The 25,115-nt window shown below is 36.6% G+C and overlaps 1 protein-coding gene across 2 annotated transcripts in view; it reads right to left on the minus strand.

The window, feature by feature from the left end:
• Positions 1-6,490: 6,490 nt before the first annotated feature.
• LOC131065766 (uncharacterized) overlaps positions 6,491-25,115 on the minus strand; it is an 84,924-nt gene continuing 66,299 nt past the window's right edge. The window contains exon 4 of one of the 2 annotated variants that reach the window (XM_058000412.2): positions 6,491-6,913. In XM_058000412.2, the coding sequence (XP_057856395.1) occupies positions 6,803-6,913 (111 nt within the window). In that variant the 3' untranslated portion in view covers positions 6,491-6,802. The remainder of the gene's footprint in view (positions 6,914-25,115) is intronic. The other variant, XM_058000411.2, reaches the window with a different exon arrangement.

Here is a 25,115-nt window from a genome sequence, read left to right on the forward strand (position 1 = left end):
CTTCAAAAGAGTTCAAAACAAGCTTGTGGGTATTCATCCCCACCGTGGTTTTTCCCATTTGGGTCCACGTGAAAAATCTGTGTCATGAGTTGTGCATTTTTCATGTGATGTTTAAGTATTCTTTGTTTAAGTGATTATGCATGCAAAGCTAATGGTTATGGTATTGTTGATACACCACATGCATTTGTTTATGGGTGAAGTAGTTATCAAGTATTGAATGTATCTGAAGGGTTCAATTTTACCGGTTTATGTTGTCTGAAGTCTTACTGTGTTTAATCGGTATTGTCATGGTTAAGTTCAGTAATGAAGACAACCGGTTGCCATTGTTTTAGCTTGATAAGTTGTGGAGAAGTTTTTGTATGTACTCATTCAGCATGAGAAATTGATGCCCTATAAAAGAATGGTTGATGACCTCAAGAAATACTTTACCTTTGTATCATTTCGGCAGATTCCTAGATCAACAAACAGAGCAACAGATGTTATGGCTACCTTGGCATCTATACCACAACTACAAGAATTTGAGTTCCGCTATGAATTCTTGGTGGAATATTTACATTATCCTGCTTATGATTCCCCTGAGTCCCAAATGGTTTATTCTATCATTGGACATGATTCATCTCATTATAGCCACATTTACTCTTATTTGCATGACCAAATTATTCCTGCTAATCTTACTCGTAATGAGAAAAGGAACCTAATCCGAAACGCTTCACAGTATGTCATCATCGCTAACGATCTATATAGGCGAGGTTTGGATAGTACTTTGCTTAGGTGTCTAGAAACTAAAGAATCTCAACGTGCATTATCTAAAGTGCATGAAGGTATTTGTGGATCTCATTCAAATGGTCTAACTTTAGCTTGAAAACTGCTAAGGGCTGGCTACTACTGGCCAGATATAGAAAAAGATGCTATGAAATTTGTTAAACCTTGTGAGAAGTGTCAGCTACATGGAAATCTCATACATGCTCCAACAAAGGATCTAATACCTTTTATCACACATTGGCCTTTTCAACAATGGGTGTTTGACCTCATTGGCCAAATCTATCCTGCATCATCTAATGGACACAAGTTTATCATAACTGCCACTGAGTACTTCACTAAGTGGGTTGAAGCGGTTCCGCTAATCAAAGCAATCGATAAACAAGTAGCTCTGTTCATCCTTAACTATATCATCTGTGGATATGTAATACCTTCTTCAATTGTGACTAACAATGGAGGGCAATTAAAAACCAAAGATCTAGATGAGCTTTGTGAAAAGTTCAAAATCAAGCGGCACTAGTCATCCATATACTACCCTCAAGGTAATGGACGAGCTAAAGCATCTAACAAAAATCTGCTGACTATCTTACACAGAATAGTAAATAAATCTCGAAAGGATTGGCATCTGCAGCTCAATCTTGCACTATGGGCTTATAGAACAAGTATCAGAACACCTACTGGAGCTACACCTTTTTCTTTGGTGTATGGATCCGAAGTAGTCTTGCCTGTTGAGGTGGAAATACCTTCTTTGAGAGTTTCTTTGCATGACCTTGTTACTGATGAAGACTACAAAATATCTAGATTACAAGAACTCGAGTTGCTGGATGAATGTTGGCAAATGGCGTTTGATCATTTGAGAGTGTACCAAAAGAGAATGTTTGGAGGTTATAACAAGAAAGATCGACAAAGAGAATTTCAGATTAGTGACCTTGTTTTGAGAGAATATCCTAAAAATCATCAGTTTTGAGACAACAAAGGGAAGTTTGAACCCAACTGGTTGGGTCCCTATATTGTTATTGCAGTCTTTGGCTCTACTGCCTATCAACTCTCAACATCGAAAGGAGAACAGCTGATGAAATGACTATTATTGCTGAGATGACAAGCATGATGCTCGATTTCAGAAATCGACTAGATGAGATCAAGGAGGAGTTGCCCTCCCAGGCTCAACTTCAACAACAAAAGTAGATGGCCTATCAAGCTCAACAACAACAACAACAAGAGTTGGAGGCCCCAAGATAGTAGGAGTGGGATTTGCAGCAAGGAGATTGTCAAGCTTATCTTCAGGATCAACAGTGTGAAATGCAAAAGAGACAGTTTGAGGAGAGTCTTGAACAACATATCGTTGCAAAAGAGTTTGAAATGAAGTTGTCACTTGCAAGGCAAGAGAGCCCCAAATTCAAAATTCCTAGTTTTAGACAAGGTGGGTCTCGTGCATTTCTCAGGTCTAAAATTCCAAGTTTTACGAGTCCTCCCTCATTTCAAGAGCATGTTCTTGAGCAAGTACATCCTTATGAGGAGCCCATTCAAGAAGCCCAACCAACTCCTTATATTCTAGATGAGCCTATAAAGGAGGAAGTTCACCAATATGCCTTCCCAAGTTTTAAAATATACCTACCTTTGCATGATTATCAAACTGTACAAAATCAGGCCCAATTTCAACAACAGGAGTTTGAGGCCCAAAGACAACAACATGAAAACTTCCTTGCAAAGCAGCTTGCTTCTGCTAGGAAGGAACAAATCAAGTAGTTGGTGGCTCTGGAGATGCAGATCAATGCAAAAGAGGTTGAGATGAAGTTGTCGCTTGCAAGGCAAGAGAGCCCCAAATTCAAAATCCCAAGTTTCAGGGGAGCTCCAACTGTTGATATGCAAGAACCTACTATTCAGGCTCTCAGTGCCCTTTGCTTGCTAGTAAAGACAACATGGAGGAATCAAAGATGCTACAAGAAGATATTGAGGATGATCAGTTGCAGAAGGCACATATTGAGGAGGCCGCGGGGGGTGATGTTTTTGTAGCAAATAGCATGGCGGATGGGTCATGCCATGAACCTGAGGTTGTTGTAGTTAGTTGCCAAGAAGAAGAGAAAAAAACAGAGAGACAACCTGAAGATTTTGTATCTTCTTGTGAGGTGTCTCATAAACCTGAATGTTGTGTTGATGAGTTGGTTGTCAGCACATGTGATTTTGATTTGCCTGAGGAGACCTCTTATGCAGATCAAGAAGGTATGGCGTGCTTGCCATCCTCATGTGAATTTGAGACCTTTTCCTTTGGTTTCAATTCATACTAAGAGCAAGACGATCGTGATAGCAGTGACTGCCTTGTGTGAAGAAGTCTCTTTCTCTTTTGTAAGGGTTAAATTTGATACTGACCTACCACTGGTGTATCTTCCCTTTGCTGTTGAATGTGCTTTTTTTGCACCTCCATGTGTTTCAGTAGGCTTATTTTATATGGATTCCTTGCAGTAGCAAAGTGAATGGTGAAGTGTTCTTGCACCACATGAGCAACATGTATGACTTGATGCATGCATACAAGAGACTTCAGTTGTTGCAGCTAGGTGGTGACCGCAACCATGGTACGAGGGAGATCAGCTCCTTCATAAAGTTTATCTTTGACAGAGGCAAATGCATCAATTGCCTCTTATTGGTGTTACTAGTTACTATGACTTTTTGACTAGGAATAATGTGGTTGAATTTATTTGACTATAAGACAAGCTATAGTCATAAAACATACCTAATAGCCCCTCTCAAGCTAACCAGATATGACTTCTTCCATTTCGCCAGGCTAACTCAACTGGCTTAACAAAATTCATATCTAAGATCTCAATCTTAAGTCAATTAGTGTGTAGTCCTAGAGCCCCAAATTTGAATCATCTTTGGATCTCTACCTAGAATTGCAGCTTACAGTAGCATGATAACAAAAGCTTGTGTGGTTTATGGATTCCATGAAAAGATTTCACGCATACACAGAGAAACAAACATGTTTTGGTATGTCAAGTGAATTAATCTATGAAAGTGTGCTTGAATGCAATGAAGTGTAAAAAAGTGTGATACATATCAAACCATTGTAAAGCTTCATCCATTACAGTTTCTCTAAATGTCTCAATAAGGAACATATCATGCATAGACTAACAATAGAAATGAATTGACATGTAAAGATGTATCTCTATTACCATCAAGCCATAAAGACTTGGGTCTAAACTAATAGTAGCCATCGTATGAGCCAATTCATCATGGAAGAATGAATCATAAACCACTTATAGAAAAGAGAACAAGGGACCATTGAAGCAAGCAAATGTCACCAAGCTTCTCACAAGGCAAATCATCAATACACCAAAAGCCAATGAATAGATAGGAAGAACTATTATGAACCATGAGTGATATCATAATCAATCAATAAAGTAACAGGATGCATAGTCAAACAAGGTAGAGCATCACAATCATAGATTCAAGCAATATGATCATTATGAATCTTATAAACAAATAAAATAGTTTTCCATCATAGGAGAGATGTGAATACATTCTAGAAAAGATGAGAAGTCAGCAACATATTGAACCAATGTATTCCTAGAATATGGAGAATCCTCCTTTTGATAAAGGTATATGATGTCTTAAAAGGGCAAAGAGTCTTGTGCAACAACACGTGAAAAATGTCTTTAATCCTTGAGATATGTAGGAATTGAAGCCAAGGACAAGTGCTGATTGCAATCCATGATCAAAGATTTCACAATGAAGCACAATGGGGAATTAACAATATGACAATCAACTAAGAGTAAACAATAAGAAAAGTGCAATGAGCAGTATAACTGAATAAAATCAATAAAAAATTAAAGCACATAGAATCAAAACTCAAAAATTAAAATAAGTAAAAACCTAACAGATAAGCATGTAAATTATAGGTTCACCAAAATGAAGGTAAATATAACAACCCTTTAAAAAGTATCTAAGGTAGATATATAAACTTTGAATAAGCCCGCACAGGTAGTGGAGATGGCTTGGGCCATCGGTTTGCTTCCCATTAGGTCCGGGTTCGACTCCGAGGCCCGGGCTTACCTGATGCAAGTGGTTTTCAAGTGATTGGGTGCATCCCTGGGGAATTAGTGTCACCTTGGCTCGCCCCTTTCCCAGCCCCAACTTGGCAGTAAAGTAAGACCAAGGTATGACAGGTTGGGCATTGGGCTGGGTCATGGGGATACCCCGCAACAAAAAAATTATAATAAACTTTGAATAAAATCTAGAATAATAGAGTTATGTGATTGAAATAAGCCAAGACTACAAGTCTAAACATGTGCTAAAATAGAAATGAGATGGATAGAGTTGTCTATCTTAAAATCAATAGAAAGTGAACATCAACTAATATGGTGTTGTGACAAAAGAACCACATATAGAGAACTAAGACAAGAAATTAGATCAAAGAGTAAATAATACTGATATCTGAGAAATCGAGAAGCTAGGATAGGATTGCATCCATGGGGGCATGTTCTTGTCCCAATTTCTGCAATTTTGTCCTAAGCTAAGTTTGGTCTTTGTTACCTGCAACACATGTTTGCCTAATAATACTTGCAATAAGGAAAATAGTGGTGGCCCTAAGGAACACTATGTAGCTTGCTAAGAAAGGTTGAAGTTTAAGACTTCCTTGCACCTGAGTCAAGCCCCAGACTAATACAACAGTAAAAGTGAAGGCAATTGTAGAGTTGGATGATAAATGTGGACAAAGAAATTGTTACGCTAGACCTGCAAAATGTTTAGAGACAAATGTGTGATGTGTTATTGTACTTTTGATTGATTTAATGATTGCACAATTAATCCATGTGTTCAATGACCTGGGGATAGTTACTTTCAATACATGCTCTAAACACCAAATTCAAACTTTTTGACATGCACGCTAATAGATAAGAAGCACGTCTAGGATTGTTAGCTGTGAAATGTGGATAATTTGAAATTTGAAAAAGTGGAATGAAAATTGCAGTCACAATTCTGTCTAGGGGATGAAATCATAGCTGTGAACCTATCTAGGACACAGAAAGTTTGGAAAAGTGTTTCAAGGATATTTTGAGTGAAGTACTGAGGTATAACCAGAAGTGTCGGGATGGGTCAGGCATTAGTGAGTGCATTAAAGGAGCCCAAAATAGTGCTAGAGACATGCTAAAGTCATCAACACAAAGTGATGTAAAACAAAAAGGGAAAAGCATAACTGTATGAATATTTCTCCTCCACACATATCAACATCACTAGATTATCCTAGATGTCGTATAATAAGACCTCAAATATCATCAATTTCCAATACAATGCAGTGCCGTTTCTTACAATGGGCATTATGAAACTTGATACCATATTACTGCTCATAAAAGGTTCAGCAAACATCCTATGGCTTTGAAAATAACAGTGTTTAACATGTACAGATAAAACTGATCGTGAAAAATCCATGACCATTCTAAATATCAAAAATTTGTTTTCATGCACCTCCCGATCCTACTTTGGGTCCCAAGAAGCACCAAACATGGATAATCCTCTAAACAACCTAGATTGCTAAACGAACACCTTGTGCAGAATAAAAATCTAATTTTGATAACTTAGCTAAAGTTCACATTGAATTAAATACATTAATCTTGACCCAAACAAATCACTTGCAGAAAATGAAAATTAGTATGATTATGGATCTACTATGTAAGATCATAAATCCTATTGGAAATTTGATGCATTAAGCATCACCCAAAGACAAATAATCTCGAGAACAGAATGAAATTAGTATGATTGTATATCTAATAAAAATGCCACAAATCTTATTGTATCAAGCCAAACCAGAAATTACAAGTAGATTTTCATCTAAGGAATGTCAAACATTTAAGATCTGACAGATTTATCCATTTACACATTTATAAATCATATAAAATAAGAAAGAATAATCACATAAACGTGGAGAAAACATTTGAAAACCTCGAGTTGGTAGGTATTCTTGTTGCACCAGTCATTATAAATCTGTGCTTTTTTCTATATTACATATTGAAAAATAAGAAAGATTGATCACATCAACATAGAGAAAAATATTTCAAAACCTTGAGTTGGTAGGTATTCTTGTTGCACCAGCGATCACAACACTCTGCTTTTTTCTAAAGTACATAATTGGAGAACATATTAGCAGCAAGCATAAAATGATACCCTGTCAAAATGCAAAATGTTAGAAGTGATTCTGGCATTGATTTGAGAAATGTGCATCAACTCAGTTCTTTGCAAGAGGACATAAGCAGCACAAAAAACTACACAGAAAAATTCAGCCTTCATTTGATTCAATTAGTAGTGAATGCTTACCTGTCATTCAAAGAAAACATATTCCAATGCATGCACGTATATACTATTTTTATTCAAACATATAATAAGCAATTAGTTATCTAATATGATAAGTGTGCATATTTGATGCCTCGTAATGAATATACAGAAAACAATTATGTCTATAAACTATATTTTCTTTAAAAGGCCCATGACCTTCAAGAGAACTACCATGGAAATAAATTACAAACAAGCAATTTGAAATCAATACTGTGCAGTGCTCTCACATTTATAGGCTCAAAAATATACCAAAAGAATTCAAACTTTGTGAAACAGGGAACTTCAAAACAATAAGCACTCCTAAAAATAAATTATGTAGTCCAGCCACATTAATAGATTAATCATTAAACCACGGTTCATGGGCATTGTTGGCCCCTCCTCCATCAGTCCAAAATTTTCTTAAGTTTGGGGACCCTCTAGTGCTTTGGCCTAGCTTTTCTCACTATTGATAACCAATCATACATTTCTTTCAATGGGTCCCCTTCATCAAATTCCATTTATGCGATGCACTTTGCACTCCCTTATATTTTGATCATGTGCCCAAAGTTGCAAACATTCAAAAAAATCAAGGGGTTGTCTGGGTCAATTGCTGCCGCTAGACAAGATTTTGAGACTTTCCATACCATGATAACTTTTCCTTATGTTTCCCAATTCCCCAACCCCACTTTGAGTTTCTTCTGGTGGTTTTCTCTTCATCATTTCCCTACACATCCATTTTCCCTACTTCTCACTGCCTTTCTTCCCTTTTCAAGCCCAAAACCCAAACCCCAACGTCCTTATCTTTACACAAGCCTCTAAACTTTTCCTTGTCCCAATCCTTGAGTCTCTGACATCCCTAATATCTGCCCTTCGTTGGGCTTGTGAACTTGTCTACCACTTTGGATGCAACGCCATGCAACTTCGAACCCTGACAGGCTCCTTATTCCTTTTGTCTCCTATACATTGGGTATGCGACTTTCCCAATCCCCACCATTTCATTCATGCATTCTACATCTACTTTGGGATTTCCCATCCCCTTTCACATGTCTTCCCACAATATTTAGCATCCATTTTTCCCAACTCTGACTCTCTCTCAAGCTTCCTCCTTGTGAGACTCAAAACAGTTTTATGCCAAAATGCTAATGAAATTCATTTAAATGGAACTCGAATTCCCAATTCTATAAATCAGATTCACCTACTCTCCAACAAGTCTTCCTTTCAATTTTCTAGGGATTTCCTTACTAGCATCCATTTCCTCAATTTCCCATGTTCCCATTTTCCTCCCGCTTGCTTCCTTCACTTTTGAGCCCAGGCATTTAAGATTTCTCCTACCATCATGCTTGAAGACCTCATCATCATGCATCCCCATTCACCAATAACTTCCTCGTTCCTCCTCACCTTCCCTTTAAGTCTATGGTATTGGACTTCTACAAGTCCTGATCTCGCTTCCTCTTCCTTTAACATTGGATATTTCTTTTTCCTAATCCCTGACCACTTTAACTTATGTGTGGGTTTTCAAGCCTTTTCTTCCCCTATTCCTTAAAGTGCACCAAGTACTTGGTTGTCCCACAATCCAACCCCCACCACTGCATTCCTACATCTTCTCAACCTTTCTGATCTCGTTTCTCTTCGTGAATTTCTTTCTATGGTATCAAATATGCGAAGTCCCTGATCCCTATTCCTTCCTCTTTCACACCGCCAAGATTCTTAATGTCTTCATACCTAAGGCTAACATAATGCTACCTTTGGCATTAAATTTTTCAGACCCCCATCATTCAAGTTAGAAACCTTATGTACCTCCTCGCACGATCCAAAAAACCATTAAAGGCATCACATGAAAGCGTGACGTAAAAAAATGGCTCTCCAACACCTCTATGTACTTGTGCGCCCTTCAAAGACATGGTTCTCATACAAATGGACATGGCTGCTAATGCAAAGGTATGGTTTCATGGATAAGGCATCACATAAAACTGACAAAAGTAGATATGGGTGACATGAACACCAACAATGAATAGGGTTCTTCCCCCAAGACGATTTGATGATGATTGAAAGACATGTAAATTTTCAATGGCATAAAGAACAATAGAAAAAGATGCAAGCAGAAACAAAAGGAGAAAAGAGTTGTAAATCATTGTTGTGCTTTCCTATGACTAGCTAAGGGCATTTCAACAGCAATTTTTTTAGGTTTTCTCCCATATGATGTAATATGACATTGTAATCCTTAAGGAATGATTTAATGTGCAGATTTGGCATCTTTTCCAACATCTCCATGAACATTGTATGGACTTTTAACGGTCTTTTCTATCCTCCTAATCACATTTGTTTAGTGTTATCTTTGACTACTTTGTCAACTAGAAGGTAGTAAAATTCCTTGCAACACTTTTGTAAGGCATCTTATCAAAGTAATACAAGTTTGTAGGTTCGTTCATGGATAACTAAGTTGTGTTCAATCAATTGTGTTGTTATTTCATATGCTTGTCAGTTTGCATGCATGAGCTTAGCTTATGTACAAGATTTAAAGGTATAGTTCTTAGTGTTTGCTTCAATAAAGTAGCTTATATTGGGTTGTATTCATAATATCCTCTAATCTTGAAAGTGAAGACTTTGTTGCCTTCACTAGATATAGGCACCCTATTTGCTATATGGTCAACCACCAAAATCACCATCACACTTGAAAATAACAAAAATAAATTATCAAATATAGCATTAACTATAGACACTGAAAATTGCCCAACGCCTACTAGCAACATTTTCATTAATTATTCCTTTAAATTTATTAAATAATTTTATTATTTAATAAGCTAACATTATTCTTCTAATTCAAATTTCCCTCTATCTCATTTATAATTAAACAATGTCTAATTATTTAATTATCCTAATTTCTTCTAAAATTAATTAAATGGTTTTTATTATATAATTAATTTATTCTTGCACAATAATTAAATATTTTATATTATTTTATTATTTTTCCTCTCTCCTCATTAATTAAATAATTTTAATTATTTAATTAATTATTTTCTTCTAGTATTCTATAATTGAATAAATTATTTTAATTTATTTAATTATTAATTTCCTTAATATATTTCTTCTAATAATAAATAATATAAATTTATTCTCCACATGCACATGAATTAAATAATTTATTTATGTAATCCTTTTTCTAATTCTTTTCTCATGCACATGAAATAAATAATTAATTAATTTAATTATTTTTCTAGTTATTTCCATTATGTACATTAATTAAATAATTATTTATTATTTAATTTATTTTCTTCTAGTCTTCTATAATTAAATGAATTTTTTAATTTATTTAAAGATTCATTCTTAAAAACATACCTCCTCTAAAAATAAATAAAATCTATATTTTATTTATTTATTTCTCTCATGCACACAATTAAATATTTTTTTATTATTTAATGCTAATTAAGTCTTCACTTCCACTTCTCAAATACCACACTCTGACTTTAATTGAACAATCAATTTTGTCTGTATCTCCATCATGCAATCAATTAACTTCATAATTATCTCAATCAATTCTTCTCATCAAATCTCATCCATTGATCTTCAATCTTTATCATCAGATCACCACCGCTGATCAATATCAAAAAATCTATAAAAGCAATCTTCAATCATCAACCATTCACAACCACAGTCTTCAAGCTTTCGTGCAATCATGTTGCTAAAATAGTGCTAATATACAATTCTGAAAGCAAAACTACCATACATCACAAAGGTCAAGAAGAGCAACGGAGGTAACATTGGTGCTTTCTTGAAAGGTATAATTGCTTATTTTCATTTGATTTCATTGCATTGCATTTACATATTCCTCTAATTGTTTTGAGATTGAGATAAATAGTGTGTTGCCTTGGGTTTGTGGTTTCTCGTTGATGTTCACACTGAATTCCAATTTCTGATCTCATATATGAACATCTTAACAGCCCCACCAGCATTGTTTAACCTCATCAAATTTTGCAAGCTTTATCTTAAGAGAGGTGTACTTGCTAATATCTTTGGATCAATGTATGATTTTGTATTTAAAGGTGAACATTATTACAAGTTACTAAGAAAACATCTTTAGGGGCCTTACATGGTTGCGTATCTACTTAATAAAGGTGTAAGTCCTTGTGTCAGCAAACCAGCATCGAGGTGTGTGGTGATAGTCAATTTGAAGTTTCCTATAAGTATGATTTGTTTCAGGGTCTATTTTCATGTCATGCTTCTTATATTATCTACAAGAGAGCGACTCAGGGAATAGCCCCTTGGCCTAGCAGAGCCTGAAGCAAAAGAATGAATAACCACCCTTGTCAATTGGTCATTTGTTGTCGCTGCCTAATCATGAGTTGTAAGCTACTTGTTATAAGTTTGACAGCCCTAGTAATCAGGAATAGCCTCAACTTTAGGAATTTGGGAGCCTACAACTTTGAGCACCAACATAATGGCATCGTTGCCAAGAAAACATTGAAAATTTCAACGTTATATTAAATTGTTATGCTCATCATATCAGCACTTGGATGTTTTGGTGCTAATTACAAAGATAATTATCTTCCCAAGTGAAGAGTGGTGACTACACTGGACTAAACCGATCCAAGAATCATAGTGAAGAATTGTAGAAGGAAAGCATTCCAGAGATCCTCAAGAACCTAGAATATGTTAGCACAGGGAGAGAGGCAGTGTACTGCATAGAAAGCTAAAAATGCAGGTATGCCTACCAAACTTTCTTCTTACTTAATTGATGTTGGTCCTAGTAGAGATAACATGTTTTCTGACTTAAAGGGTCAATATCAATATACTTCAAATGAATCAGGTGACAATACAATTAAATCTAATAGGAAAACTCATAGACATGATTATGGCATGTAGAGAATAAAATGAATGTAAGGGGAAGAAATAAAAATAGATCTCATGAATTTGAATTTTGAACTTACCCAATCCTCCATGATAAGCACAATTTTTTACTTATTAAAAATTAACAACCAAGAACCACAATAAAGAAATCACATAAGATCTAGCAATTAAGAAACACAAGATTTACGTTGAAACCCTTTCGGGAGAAAACCACAGAGGACTGGTTGGATCTACTATCCAAATCCAGCCACAAAATAAAATTTTCTCACAAATCTTTGTAGGAAGCAACTCACTCAAGACACCAATCCCCATTACTAGGCACCAACTTAGCAAGAGACACCAATTTCTTCCATTGGGAGGCACCAACCTCCAAATGAACGAATTTTTTGCCTTCTTGAATATTGCTTCTTCAATGGATGATGATCATTTAAATATCTTTCATAAAATCTGCTTGTAAATAATGCAACGATTTTCACACATACACTCTTCTTCACAAATCTGCTTGTATCAGAATGATATCACATTTTTTACTTACCTTCCTTACCCCCATCTCATCTTATTTTTATACCACATCATTCCTCTTCATGAAGAGGGGCAATCTATCCAAGAGAGGTGACTTCTCATGGGAGCTTGGCCTTTATTTAAAAAATCACAATAAATATTTGAATGAGACGTCCCAAGACATGGGCACCAACAATTTTGGGTACCAAACACTTGGGTCGACCAATATAAATTAAATAATAATAATTGCATCAAATCAAAATATTATTTCATCAGCCAATAATGACGATCCCAAATCTGTGCAACCAATGCTATACTAAGGTTTCCATGCCCAAATCTTCTTCTCTGGTTAGCAGCTCCTCCTACTGTCACACTCATCTTTACTATAGCAGACTCAACCTTCTAAAATCTCCTGCATTTGGTGATAGCTTCAAGGGCAACGAAACGGTAATACATAGTGCCTCTAAGGGATGCGCTATCTGTGATGCTCTCATTTCGAGGGTGAATCCTTCTCCTTGTGTGCCACCTCCTTCCCTAGACCTAGGGCTGTTGGAAGCTAGGGTTGTTGATGCAAAGGCTCGGGCTCCCTCCTTTGTTGCTCAACAAAATAATGTAATTTTTCATGAGCAAAGCAAGGTTGTGTCTTAAGAGTTGGCGCCCACAGTTTCACAAAAAGGCCTTCAACACAATATGTTATGGAAGCAAGCTCCAAACTTGTCTTAGGAAGGAATAAATTGTTCTGGTGGGGGGGTTGTGTTAGTGTAGGTATTTATTTTCCTTATGTTGGGGAATATTTATTTTTCCTGCATATATTATTAAGCTTGCTTAGGTTATATTAAAATGGTTAGGATAAGGACATGTGGCATTATCCTTCAATCGCATGTGTCACTCACACCCACATTTGGGTAGTTAAATGTCACACCCTCTTTTGGATTTATTTGCCACCTCCCATAACCATATGTTTGTCCTTACCTGAGATTGCATAACCATGTATTGGCATAACCATGTATCTGACATTTACCAAGTAGGTAAAACTCCCTCCTATTTTGGGCTATTGGGAGTTATTATTCTTCTTGAAATTATATGCCCATATTTTGTTATATAAACAACTCTCACCTCACACTATGCTAAATTCACTAACTCATGTAATGTCCCCTACCTGACTAACATAATTAATCTATTTCAATATACTAAAATTGATTGGGAGACTAATCATAAAGCCAATCATTGATATTCTTCAACTTATTAGTTATTAACTAGTGCTTATTTATTTTCCTCATTAGATGATTAATTTCATTATTCATAGTTCTTACTATAGATATCAGACCCCACTACTACTTCATTTTTTAGGGAGAAGGGTCTATGTATGTTACCAAAGCACTTACAGACCAAATACAATAGGTTCCCTCAAAGTTTACAGATCCAAGCCCTAACCTATCTTGGGTCTATACCCTCAAGGCTTATGGGTCGCTGATCCCCACCATCTTAGGACTTAACCTATTGTTTGGATTTAGACTGCCCCTCTTTGGAACATCTCATCCCCATCTTCTTAAATACTGATAATACTAGCAAGAATGAATAGTATGTACATTTTCTCTTTATTGTTTATTTAAGAGTTCTTTCTGATTTTTCAATCTAATATTGTTATTGGCCTAATCAAACATTATATCTATATAAATGAATCAAATTATATTACCTATTATATAAATTATTAACAGTACAATTGCCTGAAACACTAATTATTACTATTAGTCTATCTAGTGGCTGTAAAGACCGACAGATTTGACAGCATGTCAGATCTGGTCTGCCAGTGTATATGAGATTAAGTATGACTGTCTTACGTATTATGGTCTTATTAATATTACTACTAAATCCTGCATAAGAATTTTATCGGGTTGCATATATTAAGCACATCCCCGTACATACTGCCAAGTACCAAGATGTTACTGCCTGTAACATAATAACAGTTCTGATCTGATTTGAACGATCTTGCAAACTATTAATATCTCCTATATTATCAGTCTTAATCCCTTCCATTCGATTATCTTCTCTTATAATTAATTCTATGTATATATATACTTACTAGTTCCAGGCTGTTAGTCATAAATCAGAATTCTATTTTATATATAATTTATTTCCAGATTCCAATTCAAACACTTTATTCATAGTTAGATTATTTCTTCCCTAATCTCCTTCGATTCAGACTCAAGCCTGATTCTCAGTCAATATCTTCTTGTTCTGACCCCCCCCCACCGCTACCATGCAGGGAAAAACATCCATATATATACTTGCGTTTCTGACTGAAGAGGCACATAAGACATGTCCCATCCCTTGTGGCAGTCACCACTCTTCATAATGATTTCTAATCACATCGGTTTCTAATATAATTCTAATGCACCTCCTGATTACTAATCGTGACATGTCCTTGTCTCGATTCATATTCTAATTACTATCTTTTCTTAACTAAGGGTTGGGTTCCATATCGCACCCTTTCTCTTATAGTTAGTGTGACTACTAATTAATCTTTGCAAACGGTTTACTATTAATTATTGTCTAGTCTCTGCAGATTGTTTAATTTAATAAATGAACAATTAAATAGTAAGAATAATAAAATACACTTATTATATATTTCATATTAATTTACTGTGCGTCCATGGCCAGTGTAATTCAATGAACCTCTAATGATATACATATGGGGTTATGACAACTCGATATTGAGTGTTAGTTCAGTGCTAACAGAGTGTTGAGTTTTGTTCATCTTTGCATTCAGTCTTGCTTTCCTTCAGTCATTTTGATCTTGGGTGGCTTCACAGCTAAATCCAATATGGTATCAAAGCTAGTTGTGAGTTATGGGTTAGCAGTATTTTAGGAATCTAGAGTGATTTTGATCTTGAAAGCAAAGTATGCTCTTCTCTTGCATCCAATGATGACGTTGAGAATAAAAAACGCTTGATAGAAATTGTAGTTTCTGGGGGGGTTCCTATCTCTTGCTTTTCAATGTGGGGATTTTGGGAGCTTCTTGTAGGAAATTTGACCTCACCATTGAGTTCAAAGTAGCTGAGAAAGTCAGAATCACCTTTTGTTTCATCCAAAATGGACACCAAATGTGAATTTGGTGAAGGTTTGGAGCAAAGCTTTCATCACTAGACTCAGTGGGTAGTTGATCTCTTGGAGCATTTTGAGGTCAAATGGATTGTGACATTGCATCCAGAAGGCCCAGAACATTTAAATTGATTATCAATTTGTTGTTTTTTGAGAAAGTCAAATTTGAGGCAAAAAAAATTTGCAAGCAAGCCTATGGCCCACCTGCCCAAAATGGTATGAATTTTTTAATATATATATATTCCCTACATTGAAAAATAATTATAATTATTCAAAAAAGAATCATAGGTTTTTTATTGTAAAAGCTTTTATTATTATTAATGTTTTTATTGAAAAATTAGAAAATAAATAATTTTTAAAAAAAATCAATACCAAATGGTACCTACGTAGCCTACACAGGCCCCCCTATAGCAAGTACTGCAGCCCTGTACATGCGCGGTACATAGTACCTATGCGGCACAAACTTTATTAACCCTATGCACACTAAGCATTTGAAGATTACTGTGCACTAAAACCTGCATGTTTGGCCTTGTTGTGGCCCGCAACCTATACATAAAGTCCATGCCTTGTTTTGAAGCCTGTGTGGCTATTTTCAAAACCTTTTTTATTGTTAAAAATTTCAAAACTTAAAATGCGCCTCATTGTGCATTTGACCCCTTTATTGGGGCAAGGCTTCGGCCCTTGCACCCAACTTTAGACTTGCGCCTTTGCATTTGTGTGTACCCTTATATGACTGGCTTGGTGTGTGGCATTCGGCCCCTCGAGAATTTCAAGTTCAAAATTTTTAAATAGAATTTCAAAATGCAGTTGTGCAATTTGCCCTTTCTCAATACTTGCTACAGTTTGCCTTGGCCTTCATTTCAATGATTTGGAAATCTTGTGCCATATTTGGCATTTTTTCTAAATTTGCCGTTCTAAATAAATTGGCAGTTTGCTAAATTTGAAATTTCTAAGTTGCCAATTCGGGTTCAAGTTCAGATTTGGGTTCAAGAACTCGGTTCGCTAGTTTGGCAAAATTTTGAAATGGGTTTTGGGTTTGTTTGTTTTCACTAGTACAAAAACAATGTAATATATATATATATATATATATATATATATATATATATATATATATATATATATATATATATAGCCTAGAAGCATGAATTAAGATTAGATTGTCATATAGCATCATATTCATATAAACAACAAAACCACCTTAAACTTGTAATCATGGCATCATATACTTCTTCATAGCAGTATTAAATTTTAAGTCATAGCGTCATATAGGAGAGTTGCATATAGGAGAGTTCAACAATTGGAACTTCTCATATAGGAGAGAAGTATATGAATTATAGAATTATAGGAGAGAAGTATATAAGTGTATGAATTAGAGAAGTATATGAATTACAGCATCTTATAAGAGTGTGAAGTTCATATACTTCTATACTTGTCTCCTATCCACACTTGAACTCTCCTATTATTAAATCATAGCATCAAATACAAGCAAAACATTTATGCAGCTCTCTATGGAATGAAATTGTTGTTTGCAAAAGAAATGACTCAAATGAGCAAAACTGATGTTGTTTTGGTGTCTTAAGTGTTCTGGAGGCACTTTTTAGGGTTTAGGTCAATCAAAAAGGCAAACTGGACAAAAAAAAATTAAAAAATGCAATTTTTTTTACTTTTTGTTAGGTTGGGCGTTCGGGTTCACCCTAGGTACACCCAGGACGAACCAGTGCCCATTTTGGCACACTCGCAGGCGAACTGGACCAAGACCAAAACAGGGTTCAAACCAGACTAGCACCTAGCCTACCAAGGGGCGAACCCTACAACATAGCCAAATTTTTTTGGAGATTCAACAAACTTGGCAGAGGTCTATCTATAGTTTGTCGAGTTTCTAAAATTGGTGAACTTCTTCAAACAAATTAGCATTCAAACAACTCTAGATTTAGCAACAGTTTTGACCAAATTTGGCAGAAGATGACTTTTGCAAACCATTGACCTCTCATGGTTGCAGCTTTCAATTTTGCACCTTGTTGTGACCTTTTCACACATCGCCCCATTGCAAACGAGGACCCCCTCTTTCTTGATTTCCGATTTTTGTTAGTTTACGGTTTTGGCAGTCATGTGGCAATTTTGAGCTTTCAATGCCCAAGTCTCACTCTTGATATGGTCATGTTCTCAAGACTTCAATGCACGAGCAATGTCAAATTTTGAATTTTGAAGTCAATAGGATCAAAGTGTTGAAAAGATTTTAAAATGATAAAGTGATCCTAAATTTTTCTCTAAGTGTTGAGGTTGCAACTAGCCTTCAAAATGTGAGCATAAAGCATTTAAGATGTTGCAAATTGGTGTGAATTTTGTGCTAAGGTATTAAAAGTTCCCATAGGAGTCATTTTCCACTCCTAGGAATTAAAACAAGTCAAAAATGCACAAACTTCTGATGGACTCCCGTTACCCCCCCCCCGTTCAAATCTTGACGAAATGTTAAAAGTCCCGATGGGAGGCATTTTTCCACTCAGTTATAAAAATGAAAATAATGAAAGTCTTGATAGAGCATGATTTTCCACTCCATCTTAAGAAAGAAAGTGTTGATCTAAAGATGAAAATGGACAAAGTTCTGATGAGGTGCATTTTTCCACTCCTGGACTTAAATTGCAAATGATTTTGTGGAAAGTCCCAATGACTCAAGAATTTCCAATCAAGGCAAAGGATGTGTCCCGATGGACGTCGTTTTTCTACCAAACCTACAAGAGCAAAAATGCATAAGGAAAGTGAGTCTTGATGACCCACATTTTTCCACTCAGGGATAAATTTGACCGAGTTTAAGTGCAATTTGAATGTCCTGATGAGGTTCGATTTTCCACTTGGATGGGAAAATGATTGAATGAGCAAAATAATGATGAATTAATGTGTCCTGATGGACATCGATTTTCCACCAAAAGGGTATTATGTTAAGTTTGATGAAGATTTCAAAGGGAAATTAGTACCGATGAGGGCCGAATCTCCACTTGAGGCAAATATGTGATAATTTGGCCAAATTTTTTAGTCCAGATGAAGATCGATTTTCCACTTGGGGAGAATATGTGAAGAAAAGTAAGTTAATGATGAAATTCTAATTTCCAAATGGGTATCAAATTTCCCCCTTGCATGATTAAATGAACTCCCAAAGGTAAAAACTGAATGCAATTTTAATGGCAAGTGAGTCCCAATGAGCATCGATTCTCCGCCATTGCATTTGGTGGACAAAATGTGAATGAAATTAAATTAAATTGGAGTGTCCCTATGAAATGTGATTTTCCACTTGGAGAAATAAAGTGTAATTTTTATCCAACATTCGCTATGTGGTGACATTTCAAGGTGAAAAGGTGAATAAAAGACACAGTCCAGCAACTATTTTGTTATTATTTTTAAATGACTGATTTGATGTTTGGGGAGTTGGAAGAGCAAGTTAGAAATGCACCATTGCTAGGGGAAGGGTGCATTTTTGTTTAAGGCATCAATTGCCTGTCCATTGGAGGTCACTAGGGCTAAGAAAGGAGGCGGCATTGCTGATTGAAGATCTGAGACACATTTTCCAGCCACCTTTCCTATGCATGTCATTGTTTCCAGCTATCATTCCCATGCAGGACATCATTCTCAGCTGCTAATTCAAGGCAAAACGTGGTGATTTTCAGTTGGTTAGAAGCAGATCGCTCCAAGTGTGTGAGGTGCGCCATGATTGAGAGGGTTTCCAGCCATTGAAATTTCGTTTGCAGAGGTGTTTTCAGACTTTGTACTCAGAAAATCAGACCTGGGACAACATTTTAGGCATCAAATCATTCATTTTCTGAGTGTGGAGAGGAGTTTTCAGACTTAAACATTGCAATCAGACTTATTTTTAGTATGAAACTCAAGTTTTTGGAGGGTAAAATGCCCACATTGTAATCTAAATTTCCATTATTTTCAGAATTTGTGTTATGAAATGTTAAATTTCTGATTTTAAAAACGAAAAACATTCGAAATCAGAACTTCTGAGAATTCTGAAATTAGTTATTTGAGTTATTTTACATGTTATTGACTTCTAGCTTCGTATAGGTACTATGTTTAAGGCGGGGATAGCAGCAAGGAAGATTCAATTGAAGAATGTACAAGAAGGATACTACCCGGAGTCGTAGATATCTTCCAGGTGGAAGAAAATTGGAGATACAAACATAGAGTACCTGGATAGAAAGAGGGTGAAGCAAAGAATGTACGGAATGAAGAATCATCTACCATCTCCCTTGGCGGTCAAAACCCTGAAGAGTGGAATTTACCACGCAGCTGGTTTTCCCCCATCTATACAATGCAAGGAGCTCACGGTTGAGTGTGAAAGGCACTACGATCCACAAACCCAAACAATCAAAACACCTAAGGGGTTGGCACTTGCACACCTAGCCAAAGAGTCGATTGGGGAGGCATTTGGAATCCCTAGATATCAAGACATACAAGAGAGAACCAAGGAGGATGAGATATCCCTTGCAAAATCTGTCCTCAAAATGTTGATTATAGGCTCAATGAATATTATCAAACACTTAGCATACAATGTATGAAACTGCTGTTCTGAATTTTCTGATTGTCTTCTTGAGTTTGTAGGCTGCAAATGAAGTTATTGAAGGCTTCTAACAATGCAAAGTTGTTATAGAAATGATATACTAGCTGTTTCAGACCTTTACACACACATGTAAATGACTGAAATTAAATAGTACAGCTAGTTGACATTAAGACAAACACTTGCCATGCATCCCAATGTACACCTACAGCCACTAGGCATTTAAGCAAACAGTTGGCATACAAGCCATATACTGATAATAAACCAAATACAAATAACCATAAAGCTTTAATTGTAATGCAACTCAAGATACATGGCATTGCAATAAACAAAAATCTGAAGAGTCTTTGTTGGAATGTAGCAAACAACAATGGTAATAACAAGTATGGAACCTGTTAACTACAGCAGCAACCATAAACTTTGTTGTTTCTTTTTGAGAGACTTTATCTTGGCCTTCCAAATGCTATGTTTATTCTTCTCTTATACCAGCGCTGCCAAAGATGATTTCCTTTGATTTTATTGTGCCTTCTAAATAGAAATCGCACCATACAGGTGTGCCCAGCAATGAGGGTATACAGCAAGCTTTTTGCAGCAACTGTATAGCTTAAAGAAGCAAGCTAATGACTAAAGGAAATCAGCAACACAATAATCTCGATCTGTCAGTTGAAAATCCCTTTGGATCTGCTCTGACTGTCCACGAAACTTCACTAATGAAGCCCAATTAGAACTCTTGAATGAAGCTCTCTTGAATGCCAAATTCACTGGATATTTCACCAACTCAAACGGCTGCAATACTAAAGATTTTTCGTTCACCAATGGCTATTGAAAGCATGAAACCCTCGGTCTCTTCTCCCAAACCAAGTTCAAAGAAAATAGATGCATAACATAATAATCGAACTTCTCTTTTTTCATGCTTATATATTCTCCATAAGAAGTTTGAACCTCTCCCAAAAAGGCACATTTAATCATTTAAATGAAATATTATTTCATTTGCTCATAAATGAATAAACTTTGGGTTATGTGCCGGATAATTAATTAATAATTTGGCCCCCTCTTTAATGATGAAAATGACCCTTTCTTTATGAACTAATAATAACTTATAACATAACATTAAATGGCCTCATAATAAAAATTATTAATAAAGTTATCACTTTATTCATAATCAAATAAGCATAACTCCATGATTAATCAATAGTTCTTCATTTTGTCTGCACCAGGGAGTTGACCATTTTATCCTATGTCCAACCCACTAACTTACCAAAAATAGAAAGGGTCCCTCTCAATCGTCTCTTGACTTACTATAAATAGTAAGTATATGAAACTAAACCCAAACGAAGTCCAATCTGAGCCAAACGAAGACCAAACTGGAACATACTGAATTCCGGAGAAAACAAGAAACCCCATTAACCAAGCCTCTGCCTCAAAAGACCCTCTATCCACAATTATTAGCCTACGAGGGTCGGAATGATAGACTAATCATCCAAAATTCATGTTTGCTAAATGGGGACATTACAGTCTACCCCTCCTAAAATTGCTTGTCCCCAAGCAATCTCGTCTGAAAGTAAACTCCCCAACCTGGATCCCAAGTGAGGACCTGTGTAATGTCCCTATTATCACTAACCAATTCTTGCAACACCATCAACAGCACAACTGACAGGACCTGCCAAACTAAATCAAACTCAACAGCAGGTGTCGCAAGAACATGAACATCAGTGGAAGCAACTCTGAAGATTGACAATGTTTGCTTCCCAAAACTACGCAAGATAAGCTGCCATACATATCATCTAACACATGCGCAACTGAACTGTGCATCTGAAACAAATCATGTACATGAGAACCTGAAATGAGACTGCCAACGATCCACACCATGTACATACAGTAATACTCCCCAATGAACGCAAATTGGAACCCTGATGCACACAAAGGATCCCTCAACATACTAGCAAGTGTCCGACATAATATACTAGAATCCCAAATCCAGAAAAGAAGTTTGCCATGTAAACCTCCCTCAGACTTCCGTTGCTCAACACTGATTCCCACTTCACCATGCCAAATGTGGTGAAGCCAGCCCATGGGACCTATCCAAACTGCAACACTAACTTTGTCACAACTTGGATCCCAGTGCAATCTATACACACATCCATCCATATTGTGGAGATAGGAATACCTGGAAACATCTGCTACGTAACATCTCTCCACAACCTCTGCTAAGCTCTCATGGATGTGATACCCACGCATGCCATCAACCATGTATCCAAAGATAGTCTCTGTGACACAGAAGTAAAAATCTCCATCGGATACACATCAGCATGATGGGAAACTGAACACTGATCTTGCGAGTACTCACCTGCCAACAACTGAGTCGGGTACTTGCAACCTCTAGTTCCATCTAATGAGGATGGTGAATACCCATCCCATAGTGGATGGTATAATCTCGAAACCAATCCACACCGATGTATCACCATGTTCTCCATGTGTGGATCAAAAGAAAAATGATGAGCGTTCCTCACTATATAGTGGCGATAAAACGCTCTAACCTTAGTCAATGGCTCATCACTAAGCACAAGTTGCCTACTAAATGCAGATGAATCATACTCATCCCGCTCTACCCATGTGCTAGCAACGTGGGCATCCTCATTGATAGTGGACTACTGGCATCACTGGATAATGTGTCATCACTCTCAAATTCACTGGTCACAATATAGAATGGTTCATCCCGTTCATCACATGAAGAGGCATGATCTATGACAGGAAGTAACATTGAGATATCTGCTTTAACCCTTCCTAATGCATGCCTGATGGTCTATAAGCTTGTCACTGAAACTCCATCCTGAGACTAGTGTTGTATGAGATACTCAATGAATGTGTCAATCCTATCAACTTGGCCCACAACTTGTGCTACCACCTCCACTTCTGGGTACACTTTTTCAAAAACTACAGCAAGAGGTACGATCTGTTGAAACTGATTTGCATTTCCTATTAAAGTCTTAAGCTCAAGGCTGCAAGTTGTATCATTATGGGGTTTGCTCTCTTCCACGGCTAAATTACAATCAACATCATGCTCACCTACAACAACCTCATTGCTGCCAACTGAATCTTCCTGTACCAACTCACCCACCCGAAGTTCATCAACTCTGGTTACCTATTGGTCCTCCTCACCTATTATATCTGAATGTTGAGCTGAAGAAGAATGTGACTGAGTTAATTTTTGACCAAGCTCAACCACTTGATTTTCAGCTTCATGAAGTGCCACTAAGGTAGCCTCTAAGGTGTCCTTAGTAATTCCGAGCTCAAAGGTAAGTGTGTCTACTTCTTCTTCCTTCTTCCTCAATGCCTCTGAATAAATTTCTGCGAGATTTAGGACATGATCACAATCTGAGAGGAGATGTAGATATCCTGATTTCATTGTTTTCATCCCTTTTTGGATCACTAACAAATGTGAGAATTCCTCTTCGAGCCCCTGTTGTCTCCCCTCCAATTGTTTCTTCCAAAGGTGTTTTTCCACCATTTCATAGATGTCATCAAAACGTGATAGAGCCGCAACAATTTTATCTTCAGTCACTTTCATTTGAATCTCCTAATTAGGTGAACTAGCAGGTGTATGAGAGAAATCAGATACACATGAAGTAACGGAGTGCCCTTCATCACCCATATCAATGCTATGAATGTCATCTTTCATGTCCAATAGTGGATAGGAAGTGAGAACATTACTATGGTCAAAAGTAGATCCGTCCCAAGAAGAAGTCGCACCATAAGCAGGGACCAATTCACCCAATCTAGCATAAGCATCAGCACTGGCACATGATGTGGAGTCATCATCATCATTGGCTGATTGGAAGACATTTTCATATGGGTTGTCAAACATAATCTCTACGTCGCCCACAAAGAGATTAGTATAACATGTACATGTTGCATCATTGGATTCATGGCCATGATCTCTAATTGTGTCATGCTGTTGAATTGACACAACATTTGATCCATCATCCCTGTTGTAGGGCAAAACATTCATATAATCAATCTTTGTAGTCAGCTGCACATTATGGCTCATAGACTACTAGTAGACTTCTCATCTAGAGAAGCAGGTGCTTGACCAATAACAACAACTGGTTCCTCACACAACTGTGTCTCATGAGGAGCGACATAGCCATCCTCAACAACTCCTTGAAACTATGCCTCTTCATTGTCCACCTGATGCAAAGTTTTACTACTGCTGTCATGTAAATCAGAACTGCTATGGGTCAACCTTTGCATGCATTCTTCATTCTTGCCACTAATATCACGAGTGCCAACACCCAATGTCACTCCCATAGCATCTTCTGGACTTGCCACGACTTTCAACTCATCTCCATGCTCAAGTGGACAACTGCTGTCATCAAAATCAGACTTGTTATCATATCTGATAACAACTTCTTGAGCACTGAAAATGTCCACTTTCTCCTCAAGTTTCACCTTCTTAGCCTTTTTCTCTGCATTGATAGGATTATTTGCATTGGTGTTTGCTTTCTTTTTCTTTGCAAACAAGGGATCCAAAATTTCTGGATGTAGTAAAAACCTAGTTAAATTCCTATCATAGTCTTGAAAGGCCTGCAAGAATTTTACCATAATTTCCTCAATGGACTTCGTCTTTCCCATGACTGACAAAATTAAATTCCTATCATAGTCTTGAAAGGCCTCTATGAATTCTACCATAATTTCCTCAATGGACTTCGTCTTTCCCATGAGTGAAACAAAAACAAGAGTGTCGGTTACTCTAATATCAACTGTGGGAGCTCAATGATTTCCAACCCCAGCAGGATGGCAAGAAACCACTCTAATACCACTGAGATATCCCTTCCCAAATCTGTCCTCAAAATGTTGATTATAGGCTCAAGGAATATCATCAAACACTTAGCATACAACGTATGAAACCGCTGTTCTGAATTTTCTGATTGTCTTCTTGAGTTCATAGGCTGCAAATGAAGTTATTGAAGGCTTCTAACAATGCAAGGTTGTTATAGAAATGATATACTAGCTGTTTCAGACCTTTATACACACATGTAAATGACTGAAATTAACT

This window comes from Cryptomeria japonica, unplaced genomic scaffold, assembly GCF_030272615.1.
Source record: "Cryptomeria japonica unplaced genomic scaffold, Sugi_1.0 HiC_scaffold_147, whole genome shotgun sequence".
NCBI classification, from domain to species: domain Eukaryota; kingdom Viridiplantae; phylum Streptophyta; class Pinopsida; order Cupressales; family Cupressaceae; genus Cryptomeria; species Cryptomeria japonica.